The following is a 20,365-nucleotide window of genomic DNA, read 5'->3' on the forward strand; positions in this document are numbered from 1 at the left end:
TCTTCACTTGATGATTAATTTGATTGAATTGTAAAATCCAACAAATCCAATCCACTAAATGGTGTTAACCATACGCAACAACAACCTGACAACAGAATGTGAGAAAACAGAAAAATTGACCATATTTGAATTTTCCTCTAATATTTAATTTTACTTTTAATATCCTGGCAGCAGCTACTTTATTTCCTATTTTATACTCCATTTCTTGACTTTAATTTTCCTGTAAATACCCAGCCCTTGCTTACAAATCACAGGACAGGGTAAATATTGTTTTCTAGGCTGTCTTTGGAGACTGGAGCTGGAAGGAAAACCATATGAGGAGATCAAAACCCCACTGAAGGCAGGGGCATAAATCCAGTCTGGAGGAGTGTCAGACAAAGGCAGCAACAGCTGGATCAAGTAAAGCACCAGGAAAATTGGTTCCATCCCTAGGGGGAGGGAGAAATTTTTGTTTTGTGGGACCAAGTTTGATGTCAGAGTGAGGGAGGGCTCAGAAGGTGCCAGAGGGAGGGGAAGGAGCAGAGGGATCTGCAGAAAGTGTCGGGGAAGGGAAGGAGGTGGAGTAAAACTGCACCATCTGAGCTGCCCTCAGCTCTGGGGATGTAAATTGATGAGGTCATCGTGTTTTCCAGTCACAGAGAAGAAAGTTAAAGGAGAAGAAAAGTGTTGAACTTGTTTGTCGAGAGAGGTGAAAACTCCCGAGGAGCCGAAGGAAGAAATGGAGCAACTCGTGAAACTCCTCCTGTGGCAGATTCTGCTTCAGCAAAGTAAGCTCTGAGCTGCTGCTGTGGTGTCATTTGTTTTTGTTTCAGCTGCACAACAGGGTTTGTGCAGATTTACCAGATTTTGAAGTGTTATCTTTGTGAGATTTTGTTCAGATTCCTAAATTTGCTCTGTTTTCATCTGGGGAGGGGAGGGAGTCGGAGGTTTCCTCTCTGCTTTTTTGGGGAGAGAATGGAAAAATGTTTGAGGTTGTTGGAGCTCTGTTCAGCATGTTTGTGCATTTTTTTTTCCCTATCAGCAAATTCAAACCCAATAACTTGGCTGTGAGTACAGCAAAGCTTTCAGAGTCAGATTTACAGGATTTAAGGTTATTTTTTTTAAGTTTGAAAGAGCAGAAACAGCTTGGGGGGCTGCGAGAGGGTTCAGAGCAAGGGGGGAAAAAAGGATTTGTGGTTTTTGGGTTTCTTTTCCTCTTGTCAGCATAAACACACACACAGAGTTCACTTTTGGGTAGCAATGTGCAGTCATAGGGACAGAAGGCTCAGAAATCTGGGCTGTGGGGTGGGTTAGAGGAGGAGGAGGAGGAGGAGGAGGAGGAGAAGCCAGAGGTGCCACCTGAGCAGGGATGGTCTCTGGCACAGCTTCAGGTGCATTTTGGATTGACCTGGATGCACTCTGAGGTTTGAGCCCACCCAAACTGGGTTATAACTCAATAATGAGGATGGGGAGGAGGGAAATCTGTGACCCCTCCTGCACAGAAACCACTCCTGTGGAGAAAGGTGAGGAATCAGGTGAGGAGTTCTCCCTCTGGTCCCTCATTAACCCACTTTCCATGTCACCAGGCATTTTTGCAACGCCCCAAGGCAAGGCTGAGGAGCTGGCAAGGGATGGGATCAGTCACAGGGACAGAAGGGTTGAAGTGGCTCAGAAATCTGGGCTGTGGGGTGGGATAAAGAGGAGGAGGAGGAGGAGGAGAGCCCACAGCTGTGTGCTCCAGAAGCTCCAACCAGTCCAGTGAGTCCCAGTGAGGTTTGGCAGAGCAGCCAGGGCAGGAAGAGCAGGTTGGGCTGCGGCAGAGCCAGAGGTGCCACCTGAGCAGGGATGGTCTCTGGCACAGCTTCAGGTGCATTTTGGGTTGACCTGGATGCACTCTGAGGTTTGAGCCCACCCAAATCAGGTTTTATATTTATATTTATATTTATATTTATATTTATAGTTATATTTATATTTATATTTATATTTATATTTATATTTATATTTATATTTATATTTATATTTATAGTTATATTTATATATATAACAGCACAAATTTCCTCAGAGCACAGATTTTTCCCTCCCCATCCTCGTTATTCAGTTATATATATATATATAACACTCAATTATATATATAATATATAAAATATATAAATATATTATATATAAATATATATCGCTCAATTATATATGTTATGTATAAACATAATATATATAATATATAAATATATAATATAAAATATAGATAACTCAATTATATATATAATGTATATAAAAATAAGTATAAAACATATAATATAACTATATAACTATATAACTATATAACTATATAACTATATAACTATATAAATATATAAATATATAATATAAAATATATATAACTCAATCATATATATTATATACATTAATATATATTATATAAATATAAAATATACAAGATAAAAATATATAACTTAATTATATATAATATATACAAAAATTATATAATATAATAATTATTATATAATAATATTATTAATAATATATAATATTACAATATATATTATATAATATATCTAATATATATAATATAATATAATATAATATAATATAATATAATATAATATAATATAATATAATATAATATAATATATAATAATTATATAATAATTATATAATAATTATATAATAATATATATTATATAACTATATAAAACATATAAATATAACACACTACTTAAGAGAATTAACACAGCATCACTTTCTAACACAGCACATATAACATTCACTTGGATATTTGCCAAAAGCCAATCATAAAACACATGCATTTTGCACACACAGACACGAGGATTCTCCTTTCTGCAGAGGCAGCACATTCCTGCTCTCTGCACGCTCCTACCTGCAGGGAGGGCAGGAATTGTTGGGGCCGGCTGGGTGTTTAAGGGCTCTGGAATCCTTTCAGGAAGTGGGAGAGTCTGCTGCTGGGAAAAGCTGTCCCAGGAAGCTTTTTAAAAATAAACAAACACCGAGATTTAGAGAAAAATCCCAGTTCAAAGCCTGGCTTTGAAGGGAAATTCAGTTTTAGTGGAAAGTCTTGCAGGCTGGGCTGGGAGCAGGTTGGGATCAGCTGTTTGCTCACCACATCCCTCTTCCAGGTGAGCCCAGATGTTTCTCCTGGTCACTGCTCAGGGGGTTTTTAAAAGCCTGAGCTCATTTATGTCACCAAAAAAGCCATCAGGGCCTCTCAGCCCCCCAAAGAGTCAGTGCCACCCCCAGAGGGTTTGGGGACAGCGTGGTGGCACTGGCTGCTGCCTTTGCCATAATTGTGGAATGACCCCAGGGAGCCCACTAAACCCCCTACAAACACAGGGATTTGTGGGAGAAACGAGGAATTTGGCACACACAGATTTGGGGAAGAACTTGTCCTGTTCTGCTCTGGTTGTTTCGCATCCCCCAGGATGAAAGAGGAGCTCAGAGGTTCCAGCAGCGGCTCCTGTGTCCCAGGAGGGAGATCAGCCCAGGATCGTTCAGGCAGGGCTCAGGGGACAATTTTGTGTCCTTGCCCTGCTCCAGGAGATCCCTGAGCACGTCTCACATCTTTCACAGCCCCAGCCTTTTGCTTCTAGTTTGCCCACAGATTTTTTGGGGATTTTTTTTTTTTTTTGTGGCTTAATTCTTCACATGAAAAATGGATAGGATTCAAGAAGTAAGAGCTGGCTCTGCCTTTTACAAGGGATTAAGAAATCGTTTTCCAGGCTGCTTTCCTCTTTTTTACTGTGGGACCACAGGGGTCTCTGGGATCCTGCTGAGTCAGCACAGGGGACAGCGCAGAATTGGCTCTTGTTGGGTTTTTGTTGTTGTTGTTTTTTTTGTTTGGTTGGTTTGGTTTGTTTTTTTTTTTTTTGTGGTTACATCACCCAGAGAAGATAAAGTGATTCTCCATCCCATGGAACTTGAAGGAAATCTCAAGGAAAAAGGAAAGGAAATTTCAAGGAAAGGAAATTTCAAGGGAAATTTCAAGGAAAGGAAATTTCAAGGAAAGGAAAGGAAAGGAAAGGAAGGAAAGGAAAAGGAAAGGAAAGGAAAGGAAAGGAAAGGAAAAGGAAAGGAAAGGAAAGGAAAGGAAAGGAAAGGAAAGGAAAGGAAAGGAAAGGAAAGAAAAGGAAAGGAAAGGAAAGGAAAGGAAAAAAGGAAAAGGAAATTTCAAGGAAAGGAAAAGGAAATTTCAAGGAAAGGAAATTTCAAGGAAAGGAAAGGAAAGGAAAGGAAAGAAAGGAAAGGAAAGGAAAGGAAAGGAAAAGGAAAGGAAAGGAAAGGAAAGGAAAGGAAAGGAAAAGGAAAGGAAAGGGAAAGGAAAGGAAAGGAAAAGGAAGGAAATTTCAAAGGAAAGGAAATTTCAAGGAAAGGAAAGGAAAGGAAAGAAAAGGAAAGGAAAGGAAAGGAAAGGAAAGGAAAGGAAAGGAAAGGAAATTTCAAGGAAAGGAAAGGAAAGGAAAGGAAAGGAAAGGAAATTTCAAGGAAAGGAAAGGAAAGGAAATTTCAAGGAAAGGAAAGGAAAGGAAAGGAAAGGAAAGGAAAGGAAAGGAAAGGAAAGGAAAGGAAAGGAAAGGAAAGAAAGGAAATTTGGAAAGAAAGCTTGACTGGAAAGGTGGAAATGGAAATGGAAATGGAAAAGGGAAAAGGCCCTGGCAGGTGGAGGTGCAGGGCTCCAGGAAGGGGCAGAAGCAGGTGCTGGTGTGAGCTCAGAGCTTTTGTCACTCCTCGGATTTCCAGCGCTGCATTCCTGAATATTGTGGTCAATTCGATGCTGCTCCGTGTTTTTCCCATTAGCAGGGGAGAGCAGTAAATGCCTTCATTCCTCCGCCTGAGCCAGCAGAGGATGTTTCTGTCCCACCAAATCAATTCGTTCTCCGGGCGGGGCTCTGGGAGCGGCCTCAGACACCATTCCCCAGCTCCCAAATCGCGGTTCATTTCACGACATTGTCGCCCGGCCCCGGGGCAAAGCGCAGCCGTTCACAAGGACATTGTCTGGACTCAGTGACACCGATTTTTCCTGGCTGATTTGGTGCTGTGGAAGGGATTTTTAAATAATTCTTTTGTTTTTTTCTAAGACAAATCTAAGTCCTGGCTTGCAGCTGACACATTTTGCAGCCTATCAGGAGAGACAATCAAATGATGGAATTTACGGTGTGTCCTTCTTATAGACAGAGAGCACAGACCTTGTCCAAGATTTGATTTTTCTCTTTGTTTAAATTTAAGGAAATTTGATTTTTTAAAAGGAATTTAAGGAAATTTATTTTTGTCTTTGTTTAAATGTAAGGAAATTTGATTTTTTAAAGGAATTTAAAGAAATTGATTTTTCTCTTCGTTTAAATTTAAGGAAAAACCCCTCCTATTTGAAGTGCCTTTGAGCTGGCAGTTCAACAGAGAGTGCTGCTCATTTTTTGTTCTCTGCTGCCCAGTGCTTTGTGATAGAAAAAGAGGAGGAAACCGAGTTAATTCTCAGCACTTGGGGGTGTGCTAAAATACCCAAAGTCTGGAGTTGAATTTGAAATTCATAAATTCCAGGGCTAAAAAAAAAAAAAATACAGTCTTTGTCTGGAGGACTTTGTGCCTCTGACATTAGCAGGACAAAACCTCCTGTGATTTTGATGGGTTTGGCTGGGTGGAGAGATGAATGGTGGTGTTGTGTTGGGGATCTGTGTTGGGAATCCAAAGCCTGATGCCAGGAGACCTTCCAGACCCCTCCCACACAAGGAGCAGGAGGGACTGGAGCAGAGAAATGCAGAATCAGAGGAATTGGTTCATCTCTGGCAGTGTTCCTCAGAATCAGAGGAATTGGTTCATCTCTGGCAATGTTCCTCAGAATCAGAGGAATTGGTTCATCTCTGGCAAAGTTCCTCAGAATCAGAGGAATTGGTTCATCTCTGGCAAGGTTCCTCCCGTGTGGATCTGAGTCGTGTGGGTTGGAGGGAGCTGCTGCACCCAGAGCATCACAGAATTCACTGTGCAGACAAAGAGTGTGGCAGGAGTGGGGAATGGATATAAACATCCAGATACAAACATCAGCATTAGCAGGGAAGGGAGGGTGGATGGGGCAATACCAGAGGCTGCTGACTTGGAGTGTGTTTGTGGCTTTTTTATCCTTTTGTTGTCAGTGACACTCTTCATTTTCTGCTTTTTACAGGTTCTGTGTGCTCATATTCAGGTGAGTGGCATCTCTGGAAATCTGCCAGGTTTTGTGATCGTGAGAGGAGTGAGAGGGGCCCTGATTCCACAGCTTTCATTCCTAACAGGGGCTTTCATTCCTGACTTCCATGGATTATCCATCCCATGCACTGGTGTCCCTAAACCTGGATTAAACTGGGGCTCAGGATTGGGAAGGGTGGGCAGGACAGCTCGAGTGGCAATCCTGATAACATACACGAATGAAATCTGTGGTTTAAAGTTTTATTTGTTAGGGAAAGGTCCTTCCCCCTGATGGGGGCACTGCCCAGGCTCCCCAGGGAATGGTCCCAGTCCCAAGAGCTCCAGGAGCATTTGGATCCCTCTCAGGGATGCACAGGGTGGGGCTGTAGGGGTGCCTGTGCAGGGATAAGATTGGATCAGAGATTCCTGGGTCCCCTCCAGCTCAGGATTCTTTGATTCTCATTAATAATGCCCCATGCTGGTCTTGAAACCAGAATCAAGAATGCGCAGAGATTCCAACACCTCCTTCCCACCCCATTAACTCCATAACCCTACAACTCTTTTTCCTGCTGGTTTCCCCAGTCCCAGCTGACGCCTCCAACCCCTCCAACAGTGTGGTGGTGTCGGTGCTGAACATCAGTGCAGCCCTGGGCTCCCAGGCCGTGCTGCCCTGCAAGAGCCACCGCATGGTGTGGACCTGGGCATGGTCCAAGAGCTCCAGCAGCCCCAAGAGCTCCAGGATGGCGCTCTCAGGGGTGCACAGACTGGGGTTGTTGGGGTTCCTGGGCAGGGATAAGATTGGATCAGTGATTTCTGGATCCCTTCCAGCTCAGGTTTCTCCATGACATCACTCCACGCTGAATCAAAACCGAGCAGAGATCCAGCAGCTCCTTCCCACCCCATTAACTCCATAACCCTACAACTCTTTTTTCTGCTGGTTTCCCCAGTCCCAGCTGACGCCTCCAACCCCTCCAGCAGCGTGGTGGTGTCGGTGCTGAACATCAGTGCAGCCCTGGGCTCCCAGGCCGTGCTGCCCTGCAAGAGCCACCGCATGGTGTGGACCCAGGACCGCCTGAACGACCGGCAGCGCGTGGTGCACTGGGACCTGCTCAGCTCCTACTTTGGGGACAGCAGGATGGAGAGGCTCTGTGACATGTACTCAGCTGGGGACCAACGTGTCTACAGCTCCTACAACCAGGGCAGGATCCTCATGCCCGAGAATGCCTTTGCAGATGGGAATTTCTCGCTGGTGATCAAAGGTGGGGAGGTTTTTTCACCCCCCCCTCGATGGGTTTTGGTGGGAATGGGTGGTTCACTGCAATAATGACCAAATCGTTATATTGGGCGAGATGATTTGTCTCTGCCCAACCCACTCGGGTGATAAGGATGGCTTGGAATGAAGTTGTTTACATCAAGGATTTGGGAAACTGCAAATGACACAAATAATCATTGTCTCAGGACAAACCACTGAATTCCCCTCTTTTCCCTGCTCTCCAGGTGTTGCAGAGAGTGATGCAGGCACATATTCCTGTAACCTTCACCACCACTACTGCCACTTGTATGAAACTGTGAAAGTCCAGCTGGTCATCGCCAAGAGAGGTGGGTGTGGGGACACCTCCGGGTTCTACAGGTGCCACAGGAGGCTTGGGAAGCAGCAGCAGGAAAACCTGGTGCTCCCTGTGCTGTTTGCTGCCTGTTTTCCTGAGTTTGAGAGAGTTTATTTACAGAAATCTCATTTTCCTTGGCCTGCTCAGCTCAGTGTTTGCTCTTGGTTGTTACCAAACTGTCCCTGCTGCAGGCGCAGCACATCCCTGGTGACAATTCCACCCTTGGTGACAATCCCCCATAGTGACAATCCCCTCCTGTTGACAGTCCCCATCCCTCATCTCAGCCACAAGGTCCTGCCTGTTCTCTGTCTGCTGAGCTTGCCCTGGGCAGCCTGTACTTAAAACCCACCCCACCTTAAGCCCAGCTCTAACATCCAGCTGTTGGCAGCTGCAGGGAGTCCCGCCCACCCACACAGGCACCCCTTAAAAATCCATTTAAACCTCTGGGTGGCACCAGTGGAGCTGCGGGGGTGGGAGTGCATCTCCTCTGCTGCTCTCACAGTGCAATGAAAACACCCCGAGAGCCCCGAGCTGCTCCTCTGTGCTCTGCTTCCTCTGTTATTCCTTTTCAAGAGCCAAAATCAGAGCAGCTCCTCCAGCAATTAGGGCCTTTGTGGGTAGGAAAGCATTTCCTGCTCAGAGGATTGGGATGAAGATCCTCGTTCCATTCTTAGCCTGTGGAGGGAATTTGCTTCCTGCTCTCTGAAGCAGGAGATTAACTCTGAGTTAGAAGGAGGAGAAAGTGGCCTTGCTTCATGAAATGGCCAAGGGTCTTAGACGGTAAAGGTGTTTTTTTAATAACTGGTCAAATAAATGTGAAAAAGCCAAGGCTGTTAATGTTAATGCATGTTCAGGCTGTGCCGTGTGGCACTTTTAAGATTATAACCTGTTAAGATTTTGGGAGGGGGTGTGTTATAGGATTCCAAACTTGAGGAGTTTTAGGATTCCAAGAGAGCAATCTCAGGTGTCTCTGGGTGTCCTTGACACTTGGTGTTGAGTGGGAATTTTGCATCAACTCCGTCCACGCGTGTGACAGCAAATTGAACCCAGATTTTGCTGATTTTGGCAAAGGAAAGGAAACCTGGGTGATGCCTCAGGTTTTGGCTTTTCTATTTTTCACATTCTGTGCTGCTTTAGTGTGTGGGTCTGGGCTTCATATTATGGGATGTTGAGCTCTGTGCACACAGCAGGGAGACAAAACAATTCCTGCCCCAGCTGGGCACCAAGGACAAATGATCCAAATCTCAGCCCAGGAGCACAAACACCGTGGGCTGGAGAGAGAAAAACAAGGATGGGACTGCAGGGGCTAAAGCTGGAATGGGACAATTCAACTGCAATATGCAAATGGAGCACAACCTGATCCAAGTGACAGACCCCGGGAGCCCTTGTGCATTTTGGGGCCATTTTGGTTCATCTTGGGTGCAGCCCTGGCTGGGCTCTTGTGCTGCCCAAGGTGGATCCATGGAGGAGATCCTTTTTAAAAAAACCCTGCTTTGTTCTTTAACTCTGTCTAGTCTGTTCTAGCTCAGCCTACACAAAGCATCACAGGAGGGAAACTTAATTATGTGAGAAAAACAGGACGGGTGGGACAAAACTGGTGCAGCGAACCCATTCCAAGGTTGTGTTCCCCTCCAGGCTCTTGTGCTGCCCGAGGTGGCTCCATGGAGAAGATCCTTTTCATAAATCCCTGCTTTATTTTTTAAATCTGTCTAGTCTGTTCTTTTTTAAATCTGTCCAGGTCAGCCTTCACAAAGCATCGCAGGAAGAAAACTTAAGTAGATTATGTGAGGGGAAAAAGGACAAGTGGGACAAAAGTGGTGGAGCAAACCCATTTCAAGGTTGTGTTCCCCACCAGGCTCTTGTGCTGCCCAAGGTGGATCCTTTATCCTTTCCATAAATCCCTGCTTTATTCTTTAGCTCGGCCCGGCCTCTGCTCTAGCTCAGCCTACACAAAGCATCACGGGAAAGAAACTTAAATCAATTTTGTGAGAAAAACAGGACGGGTGGGACAAAACTGGTGGAGAGAACCCGTTCCAAGTTGTGTTCCCCACAGATGAGGAGCCCAGCGAGTACTGGGACGGCGAAAAGCCGGTGCTGGTGGCCCCGGAGGGCAGCACGGTGACGCTGCCCTGCGTCAATCGCCAGCACATCTGGACGGAGCGGCACAGCGAGGAGGAGCAGCAGGTGGTGCACTGGGACCGGCAGCCCCCGGGGGTGCCCCAGGACCGCGCCGACCGCCTGGTGGATCTGTACGCGTCCGGGGAGCGCCGCTCCTACGGGCCCCAGTTCCTGAGGCAGAAGATGAACGTGAGCCGCGGAGCCTTCGGCCTCGGGGACTTCTGGCTGCGCATCTCGCGCCTGGAGAGCGCCGACGAGGGCACCTACTCGTGCCACCTGCACCACCACTACTGCGGGCTGCACGAGCGCAGGATCTACCACCTGGCCGTCACCGAGCCCCAGAGGGACAGCAGGGTGGTGAACACATCCCTGTTACACAAGGTGAACATCACATCCCGTGGTGGTGTTGTACAGTTGGGAACTGAGGGTCCGTGACTGCTCCCTCCGCAGGTGAGTGTCCCTGTAGGGATGGACAGCAGGATGGTGAACATCACAGTCCCTGCTGCAGGTGAGTGGTGTTCCTGTACCAGTTGGGAACTGAGGGTGGTGAACATCATGGTCCCTGCTGCAGGTGAGTGTTCCTGTAGGGATGGACAGCAGGATGGTGAACATCACAATCCCTGCTGCAGGTGAGTGGTGTTCCTGTAGAGATGGACAGCAAGGTGGTGAACATCATGGTCCCTGCTGCAGGTGAGTGCTCCTGTAAAAATGGGCACTGAGGGTGGAAAACATCAAGGTCCCACCAGGTCCCTGCAGGTGAGTGGTGTCCCTGTGGAGATGGGAACTGAGGGTGGAGAACATCACGGTGCCTGCTGCAGGTGAGTGGTGTCATTGTAGACATGGACAGCAGGGTGGAGAACATCATGGTCCCTGCAGGTGAGTGGTGTCATTGTAGAGATAGGAACTGAAGGTGGTGAACATCACGAGGCACATCAGGGTCCCTGCTGCAGGTGAGTGGCCTCTGGTGTCCCTGTAGAGATGGGCACCGCTGCAGTCATCACATTAATTCAAAGGCATGCTGTGGGTTCTCAGCTTGCTTTTTCTGTCTCTGTTGAGGTTGGGATTGAAGGCACTTGAGATGATGGCTCGTGTTCAGACTCAGGTGTTTGTTATTTCTTATCCACGTTACAGCCTCACAGCCATGAGTTCTGCAGTCTTTCACTAGCAAGGCACAAAATGGCCAACTATCTCTTGCTACGAGGCATTTTAACTATAAACTATCCAATTAAGAAATGAGACCTAAATTATTTTTACTTTTAACCCAATAACTAATCCCTCACTTTTAACCCAATAACTAATCCCACTTTTAACCCAATAACTAATCACTTTTCTGTCCAATCACACAAAACCACCCAAACCCATGGAGAAGAAGGAAGAAGGAGGTGAAGAACAACAACCTGTCTCTGCCCTAAAACCGCCATCTTGCTTCATATTTCTTTCTATATTCTAAAACCCCCAAACTCTCAGTTTTCGACCCTGTGATATTACACATTTCTAACCAACTCCACACCCACAATCCCAGTTCCGTCGTTCCATTCTGGAAGCTTCTCCACAGCCTCACATCAGTGCAGTGCTCTCCAGGGGCTCAGAGTCTGTACAGAAAATCTAGATTTCTCAACACCCAGGGTTCCAGCAGAATGGGACCACAACCACACTAGGAACGATTTATTGCCCAGATAAACATCAGAGGCCGTGAGATTTACAAGAGCAAGCAGCCAGCCACAGCTCAGGAGAGTCACAGGTTCTTCACGACAAGGCAATACGGAGCTTTTAACCCAGTGCTGCCACAGGATTTATTTTGCTTTTCTCACCTATCACCTTTCCTTACTGCCCCAGGGCAGTTCTGCACTGCTGGCAGGCCCCGAGGCAAACAAGCTGGGTTTGGTTTGCATTTTTATATTTTGGATTTTTTATTTTTTTAAATTTTTTTCCTTTTTATTGGCTCTCTTTCCTGCATGCTTTTATGGAGCTGTGGGCAGGGGGTTGATGCAGCCCTGCCTTTGCTCTCCCAACTCTTCCCAGCAGAGTTTCTCTCCCTTTTGCAGGGATGTTTGGGCTGTGCAAGGTGCCAGACCATGCAGAATCAACCACCAGGAATTTTTCCTCCACCCTTCAGCTTTTTATTTTTGTGTGTGCGTGTGCCATAAACCAATTTTCATATTTTCCACTGCACTGAGCTATCATCTGTCAGCCTGTCCAAACTCAAAACCATCACCCTTCATTCAGGCAGAAAAAGAAAACAAAAACCCCAAGTTTAATATTTTTTTAAAAAAAACTTTTGGGCATAGTTCTTTATTAACACTTTAAAATATTCATTGTGTTTTAATATTTATTGGCTGTTTAATAGAGAATTTTGATTCGCTTCATACATTTTTAAATAGGTTTATTCTCCTGTAAGAAATTGGCTTTCTCAAGTCACAGAGACCTAAACCTTTCCCCTGGGGCTAAAGTTGGTGTCCAGTTCCTCCTGTTTGGAGCAGAGGCAGGGGCTCAGTGCTGCTCTCGGGCTCAGAGGTGTAAATGTGGTGGATATTTACTAAAAGTGCATTTTTACTCAGGGTTTGCTCTGCAGCAGGTGGCAGGAGAAGCTGCTGTGTCTCATAATTAGTGCTAAAATATTGGCAAACCTTGGCCAGCTTTGTGGAGAGCTCTCCACTTTTCCCAGCAGAATAATTTGGTCCTTGACACTTTGGGAAGATCATGTTAAGGCACTTCTTAAATTTAAGGTTTCCCCCTTCATCATTAGGATTTATTTTTGATTTATTTTTCAGTGGTTAAAATGTGAATTTGGGACAGAGATGTGCTGAGAGATCAGATCTTGGTTACAGAATAAACCTTCATCACCCCAGCTTCAATTCTGGTCCCCAGCTATCAAATGGGACACACCCCATTGCCTAAAATTATTAAATCTCAGTTCCCACTCTTTGTTGTTGCAGTGATCTCCTCGGCGTTGCCTGAACTTTAAACGCAGCTCTGTGGGAAAGCAAAAAGCCAGGAATAGAAATTCCTGTGTTTGCTGTGGCACCAGCTCATTGTGGCAGCAAGGAGCCGGGGCTGGGACCGAGCAGAGCTGCCACATGTGCTGTTTGCAGCTTTGCAAGTGGCTTTCTTGGTTTGAATCGATATTTCTCAGCTTGGCAGGGTGGAAATCCCATGGTTTTTCCAGCTCTGTGTCCAGGGAGAACTGGAAATGCCAGTGAAAAGCAGAGTTCTGCTGGAGTGGAGCACTGGGCCACCAGAACAGGGCACGTTGCTCTGTCGATTTTTGATTTTCACGTTGCTTTTTGATTTTCTAGGAGTGCTGTTGGCATTAGCAAACAACCAGCTCTGGTTCCAGAGCATTTATTTCAGCCCACTCTTGCTTGATTTAATTTGGTTTTTGCTGGGTTGGTGTTTTTAACTGGAAACAAACTGCACAAAAATCTGGAGGCAGTCCCAGTGCCAGCACTGCCAGAAGAGTCAGGACACATCTGCTCAAGGGTGCTGTGGCTTTTGGGGTATTTTTGAGATTTTATTTCCCCCACTTTTGCCCTTATTCCCTCTGGGGAATTAGCAGGGGGATCTCCCAAGGGCTCCATCCTGATCTTGCCTGTGAAAATTCCCTGTAGGGGGAATCTCTTCAGCTCAATTTTGAAGGAAAAATCCCTCTCCCAGCAGAGTCCTGTGGGATTCCATCCATGCCTGGCCTGGCTTTGTCCATTCCTCTGACTGCTGCAAGCAGAGAAGTCACTTCCTCTTTCCATGTGTAAAACATTGACCTATTTATTTGAGATCTACAAAAAAAAGAACATCAAAAAATGTTCCACATAAAAGTTTTGAGCTCCCCTTTCCTGTGCCGTGGGACAGAAATCCTGCTGCACCCTCCAAAGAAATGGAATCTTGGCTTTCCTCTGCTTTTTTGGGGGGGTTTATTTATTTTATTGATTTTATTTCATTTCAAAGGAAGCTCATTTTTTTGGCTCTGAAAACTCTTCCCACTCCATAAATTATAACCCTTGGCAAGGAGGGGCTGCTGGCTGGAGCCAGAGCAGTTTGGAGTTTGTGTTGAAAGGGACCCAGAGGAACATTGTGGGACCCTCTGGAAGGTTTGGGGCTGAAATTCCCCCCTGAGAGAACACTTGGGATCCTGTTAAACACTGGGAATTATGATAAATCATAATTCAGGCACTGATTATTTATTGCAATCCAGAATTCCTCCCTGAGAATTGTGGAACCTTCTGGAAGGTTTGGGGCTGGCTTTGCTCTGGAATTCCCTTTGCAAGAACACTCTGATGGCCAAGGGATCACTGATCCTAGGGAATGGATCTTGTTAAACCCTGGGAATTATAAATTGTAATTTAGGCACTGATTAATTATTGCAATTCAGAATTCCTCCCTGAGAATTGTGGAACCCTCTGGAAGGTTTGGGGCTGGCTTTGCTCGGAAATTCCCCCCCGCAAGAGCACTCTGATGGCCAGGGATCCTGTTAAACCCTGGGAATGATGATAAATCATAATTTAGGCACTGGGGATTATGATAAATCATAATTTAGGCACTGGGAATTATGACAAATCATAATTTAGGCTCTGATTAATTCTTGCAATCCGGAATTCCTCCCTGTGACCCCACTCCCAGTGATGCCCTGTTCTCCTTCCCTCAGATCCCAACGTGGTCAGGGGCCACAATGTCATCAACGTCATCATCCCCGAGGGCAGGATGCACTTCTTCCAGCAGCTGGGCTACATCCTGGCCACCCTGCTGCTCTTCCTCGTCCTCCTCATCATCGTGGCGCTCGTCACCCGCAGGCGCCGGCAGAGAGGTGAGTCCAGGGAAATCCTGGAAAAAATCCTGCGAGGAGCACCAGGAACCTGCCCAGTGGGAGGATTTGCAGGGCTGGTGTGGTGTAAAAATGTCCAGGTTTTGATTTTGTGGAATTGTTGGGATTGGAAAAGACCTCCAGGGTCATCAAGCGCAGGTTTTGGATGAACCCCGCTCATGATTTGCTCTGTAGAAGAGAAGAAAAGCCCTTCCCAGGTGGGATTTATCCCTGGGGAGCTCAGGGGTCCAGGATTTTCAGGGTTGGTGTGGTATAAAAATACCAGACCTTGATTTTATGGAATTGTTGGGGTTGGAAAAGACCTCCAGGGTCATCAAGTTCAGGTTTTCGCTGAACCCCACTCATGATTTGCTGAGTTACTCCACAGAAGAGAAGAAAAGCCCTTCCCAGGTGGGATTTATCCCTGGGGAGCTCAGGTGTCCAGGGTTTGCAAGGTTGGCGTGGTGTAAAAATGTCCAGGTTTTGATTTTATGGAATTGTTGGTGTTTGAAAAGACCTCCAGGGCCATCACCTCCTATAGAAGGGAGAAGCAAAGCCCTTCCCAGGTGGGATTTACCCCTGGGGAGCTCAGGGCTCCAGGGTTTGCTGCGTGGGTGGCTCTGGGATCCCATCCAGGGACACTGGGATCTCTGGGGGACACCCTCAGAACGGGTTTTGGGCGCCCACACAAAAAAACCAGCCCCAGGAATGGGTCTGGAGTGGCTGTGAGTGCTCATTCTGCTTTTTCCTCCTGCTCAGGTTATGAATACAACGTGAAGAAATATGGAGAGTAAGTATAATCAATTTTAATATTATTAATAATTAGGTTTAGAATGCATTCAAGTGAAATAATTTAAATTTTCTCCTCAGCTAAGAGCCTAAACCAGCTGAAAATCTGGTTGGGAGGAGGAAGTGGAGGGAGAAAATGGTTTGTGGGGCTGATTTGGCAATTGAATTTCCTCCTGTTACTCTTTGGGAACTGATTGAGGGGTGAAGTTTCTGTGAGATGTCCTTGGGAGCTGGTGGGGAAGGAATAATGCACAGATCTGCTGTGAAATGGGGCCAAGATCGTGGAGCTGGGCTCCTCCAGACCTTATTTTATGGGATTAATGTGATAAAAAAAGGAAATTCCAGGATTGGCTGCCCATTGTTCTAAGATCGGGACAAACAAATGGGGAAAAAATTAAAATTTAAATAAATTCTGTAAAGAATTAGAACAGCTAATGGGAAAAAGTGTGAAAGGAGCCAGTTATTAAAATATGGGACAATACCATTTTTCCACCTTTATTCCCTTTTCAGGAAGGATGTGAACCTTAAAGAATTTACAGTGGACACAACAGATCTGACCCCACACAAAAGCGAAGACATCAGGCTGGGTAGGTATCCCTGGCACCAAACCCCTGGAAATCTGAAATTTCTAATGGCACTTGCATATTTGGAAGTGACTTAACCCATTCTTTACCCTCTGGAAGTGGGGATGGACTTTATTTGACCAAAATTGGGTAAGGAGAAGTCCTGAGTTAGCTGAGTTCATTGTCTCCACCTTCTGCTGAAGCCAGTTTGGTTTAATTTTCTCATTTTCTCCTCCCTGGATGTCAAAAAATTTGGTTTAACTTTGTTTTTCTCCTCCCTGGATGTGAAATCTTTTGGTTTAATTTTCTGATTTTCTCCTCCCTGGATGTCAAATCATTTGGTTTAACTTTCTGATTTTCTCCTCCCTGGATGTGAAATAATTTTTTTTAACTTTCTGATTTTCTCCTCCCTGGATGTGAAATAATTCAGGGAACATTTGGCCCTCCTGCCAAGCTCTGTGGTAGCAATTAGGGCAGATAAACAGAGACTGAGAGGGAGAAAATCTGAGATAGAAAAGAGAAAATACAAATCCCCCTGGAACTGGTGGTGAAATGAAAGGGCAGAGGGGAAGGAAGCTCATCTCACACTGTGAAAAGTGGCTTTTTTTGGGGATTTCTAGGATGGATTTTGGGGAATTGCCAACATTCCTGAAGGCAGATGCTGGGGTTTGAAGGTGCAGCCTGGAGTTTGTTGTGTCAATAATTGATCAGGGCTTGGTTCTGGCTGGGATTTGGAGCGAATCCATTTCCAAAACTGCTGCTCCTGTCTGCAGCACCCTGAGCTTCCTGAAGCCTTGCCATGATGCCAAGTTCACCCCAGCTGGATAAAGCAGGAAATATTTGTCCCTTTGATTTTTTATTTGCATCCCCAGTAAAGGAATAACCTTTAAAAGAACAAGCTGACAAGAATTGCTGTAAAGGCCCCAGCAAACAAAAAACTGGAAGTAAAGAAAGAGAATTGCAGAGGGTGGGTTGCAAAAATCCTTCTCTGTGTGTGTCCCAGGAGAGTAAAATCTCCGGATAATCAATAATCAGTCACCTTCAGGTGAGCTTTGAGGAAAAATCCAGAGCTGGAAGGATCTGTGAGGAGCAGGGAGCTGAAGTTTGCACAACTGATTAATGCCAGGGGCTGAAATGAACTCAGAGCTGTTTTCCTGCTAACTCCACAAATAATTCCTAGAAATCAGAGGAGCCAGAGCTAGAGCACAGCAAGGAAGGGCTGATCACCCCTGTGTTTCTCATCAAACTCTTGTTTTCTTTTAATATCCTGTGTGAATTCTGCTCCTCCCTCGCGCAGATTACAAAAACAACATCCTGAAGGAGAAGGCTGAGCAAGCCAGAGGCTTCCCAGCAAAGAACATTGATTTAGACAAAGGTAATCATCACTTTCTTCCCTTTAATTGCCGGCTGTTCTGATGGGAACAGTCCAGCAGTGAGTGACCAAGCCACAGCCAAAAAGGAATGAGAAACCTCGTGGCAAAAGCAGGAATGAGAAGCCAGCTGCATCCCCATCCTTTCATCATGGAGCCACAGGATGCAAGCAGTGATCTGGCTTTTAAAAGCTTTGGCCATGGCACAAAATTGGAATTTTTCTTGATTTCCACAAGATGCAAGCAGTGATTTTAAAAGCTTTGGGCATGGCACAAAATTGGAATTTTTCTTGATTTCCACAAGATGCAAGCAGTGATTTGGCTTTTAAAAGCTTTGGGCCATGGCAAAAATTGGAATTTTTCTTGATTTCCACAAGATGCAAGCAGTGATTTTAAAAGCTTTGGGCATGGCACAAAATTGGAATTTTTCTTGATTTCCACAAGATGCAAGCAGTGATTTTAAAAGCTTTGGGCATGGCACAAAATTGGAATTTTTCTTGATTTCCACAAGATGCAAGCAGTGATTTGGCTTTTAAGAGCTTTGGGCATGGAAAAAATAGGAATTTTTCTTGATTCCCACAACATACAAGCAGTAATTTTAAAAGCTTTGGGCATGCAAAAATTGGAATTTTATTGATTTCCACAAGATACAAGCAGTGATTTTTAAAGCTTTGGGCATGGCACAAATTTGGAATTTTTCTTGGGCAATAATTTACCCCCAGTCTGTCTCGCTGGGGGAGCTTTTTGATATCAGGGTCGTGGGTGACTGCAAATGCTCAGCCTAGGAATAAATCCATATTTTTGTGCTATTTGGAATGGTTTGAAATCTCTCTCCGGGTGCTGACCCCCTTTTCCATTTGCTTTCAGATTTCAGGAAGGAATATTGTAAATGAAGACGCTCCCAAGCTGCTGGCTGGACCAGAAGCTTCCATCCAAGATAGATAACATGGAAAAGAGATGGTTTTTCTTAATTCCATCTCCCTCCAGCTCCCATAGAATTTTTCCCACATCCACTTTTATTTTTTTTTTTTTCCCCACACAAGGGTGCAAATGCTTCATGAAAGAGTTAAACCGTCTCGTGTGCATTTATGGGGTTGGGCTGCCTTTTCTTCTTCCTCTGTTCTCCCAGTCCTCCCTCCTTCCCCTTTTCCTTCTTGACAATTATTGTTGGATTTTATGCATCAATGATTTTTTTACGAGCTGAATCAGCAGAGGTTTCGCTTTGATGTTTCAATGACACAAATCCTACAGCATTTCCACACAGCCTATAAGAATCACCACATTACCACACTGTGTTACATTTTAAACCCGTGTTCTAGGACCACCAGCTTGCTGGCTGAACAGCACAGGCACAGCTAGAGGATTTAGACTTTCTTCTTTGCAAACCTGGCCTCTGACTTCATCCCAGTCTGTTAATTGAAAATTACCAAAACATTTTTGTGAGTTTTCTAATTTTGGGATTAACGCTGGCGAATTTTCAGGGTTTAGTGTCTCATTTTGGGTCGAGAAATCTGTCCCAAACGCTGTGGGGGGACTCTGGAGCTGTTTGGGAACAGTTCTTTTTTCGAAATTCTTTTGTGTTGGCATCAAAGGGTTGGAATTTGCAGGGGCAAAATAATTCTCTGTCTGTCCTGTATTTATTAAAGCAGCTGTCATATTCCAGCCTCCCCCTCCTGGTTGCACGGTTTGTGCGCGTGGATGCGGCTGTGAGGGAGAACCGTGACACAAAGTAGTCCCACTCGGCGCTGGGAGCGCGGAAGGCGAAAACGCGGACGGACATTAGAGATCGGTTGCGCGGCGTCACGCGCTGCGGAGGGATCTCTCGGTGATGCGGCCGTGCCCGGCTCCTCAAGGCCCGGCAGAGACGGGAGGCGGAAGGATACATGCAAGGCGCTGCAGTATTCGCCTGCTCTGGTGCCGTTTATAGACTCGCTGGCGGCGGAAGCGGCGTGGCAGGGCACAGGGATGCCGGCTTTGTCTCGGCAGCGGCATGCAGCGGCTCGGAACCGGGACGGGGCTGCACCAAAGCTGCGGCGAAAGCAGTGCGAAGTGACGGCGGAGCCGTGGGTATAGAACTGCGCATGCGTGCGGCTTATCCCGGAAGCACCGCTGTGGTTAGATGAGGCGGCGCGGAGTGATATCGCTGCTGGTGAGGCGCGTTGTAGCAACTGCGCATGCGTCACTAGGTCCGCGTGGGGCAGGCATGATGGCGGGCGGCCGCATGGCGCGCGGGCGGTGGCGGAGCTGCGGAAACGGGAGAGGGGCTGCGGCTGCGGTCGTGGAAGGGAACGGCGGGACAACCGTGGTTGCAGGAGGCGGCGGAGCCGCGCCAGCGAGCTCTGAAGCGGGAGGGTGCGGTGGGGAAGGCGCGGCTCGGCCCGCCATGGAGCGGCGGCGGCAGGAGAGGGAAAGCGGCCACGGGCGGCGGCGGGGCGGCGCTGACGGGACGCTGCGCTGGAGCCGCGGCAGGCACGGGGTGGCTGGGCGGGCTGGGGCGCCCCGGTCTCAGCAGAAGCGGTGCTGTGGTTGGGGCTGTGCTGCGTGCGCTTGAACGCCAGACGCGCTCCCGGGAGCCGCAGGGGACTGCAGAGACGCAGCAGCGACGGGGCTTGAACTGCCGCCGCCGGCGCTGTGTCGGCAAAGGGGGCGAGGGATCGGGGCGGGTGTCGCTGCTGGGGCCGGGGCCCGGCGGTCCCGCTGGAGACTCGCGGCGGCGAGGGGCGGAGCTCGGCGGGGCGGCGGCTGCGGGCGCCCCCGTGCGGCAAAGAGCCCGAGCTGCGCCCTGCAAGCTGGGAGCGGCCCCGCGGCAGCCACGGCCCGGCAGGAGATGCTATTGAAGTGCTTAATAACAAGCGTGTGCCGAAAGTCTCTGGTGAAGACGAGTGAACGGCACTCCCTTTTACAGCAGTCGCGCTTTAAGGTATCTTTTAAGACAGTGCTGCTTTACGGAAGCTTTACCGCAGTCGAGCTTTACAGCAG

At 46.8% G+C, this 20,365-nt stretch overlaps 1 protein-coding gene across 1 annotated transcript; it reads left to right on the plus strand.

The window, feature by feature from the left end:
- Positions 1-511: 511 nt before the first annotated feature.
- MXRA8 (matrix remodeling associated 8) lies at positions 512-18,586 on the plus strand. The gene is made up of 11 exons (XM_030963830.1): positions 512-767; positions 6,143-6,163; positions 7,092-7,403; positions 7,642-7,743; positions 9,805-10,223; positions 10,780-10,819; positions 14,509-14,667; positions 15,424-15,454; positions 15,964-16,040; positions 17,314-17,391; positions 18,254-18,586. Exons 1-11 carry the CDS (start codon positions 719-721, stop codon positions 18,277-18,279), a joined length of 1,314 nt encoding a protein of 437 aa, XP_030819690.1. The 5' UTR covers positions 512-718; the 3' UTR covers positions 18,280-18,586.
- The last annotated feature ends 1,779 nt before the right edge of the window (positions 18,587-20,365 follow it).

Source organism: Camarhynchus parvulus, chromosome 21 (genome assembly GCF_901933205.1).
Source record: "Camarhynchus parvulus chromosome 21, STF_HiC, whole genome shotgun sequence".
NCBI classification, from domain to species: Eukaryota; Metazoa; Chordata; class Aves; order Passeriformes; family Thraupidae; genus Camarhynchus; species Camarhynchus parvulus.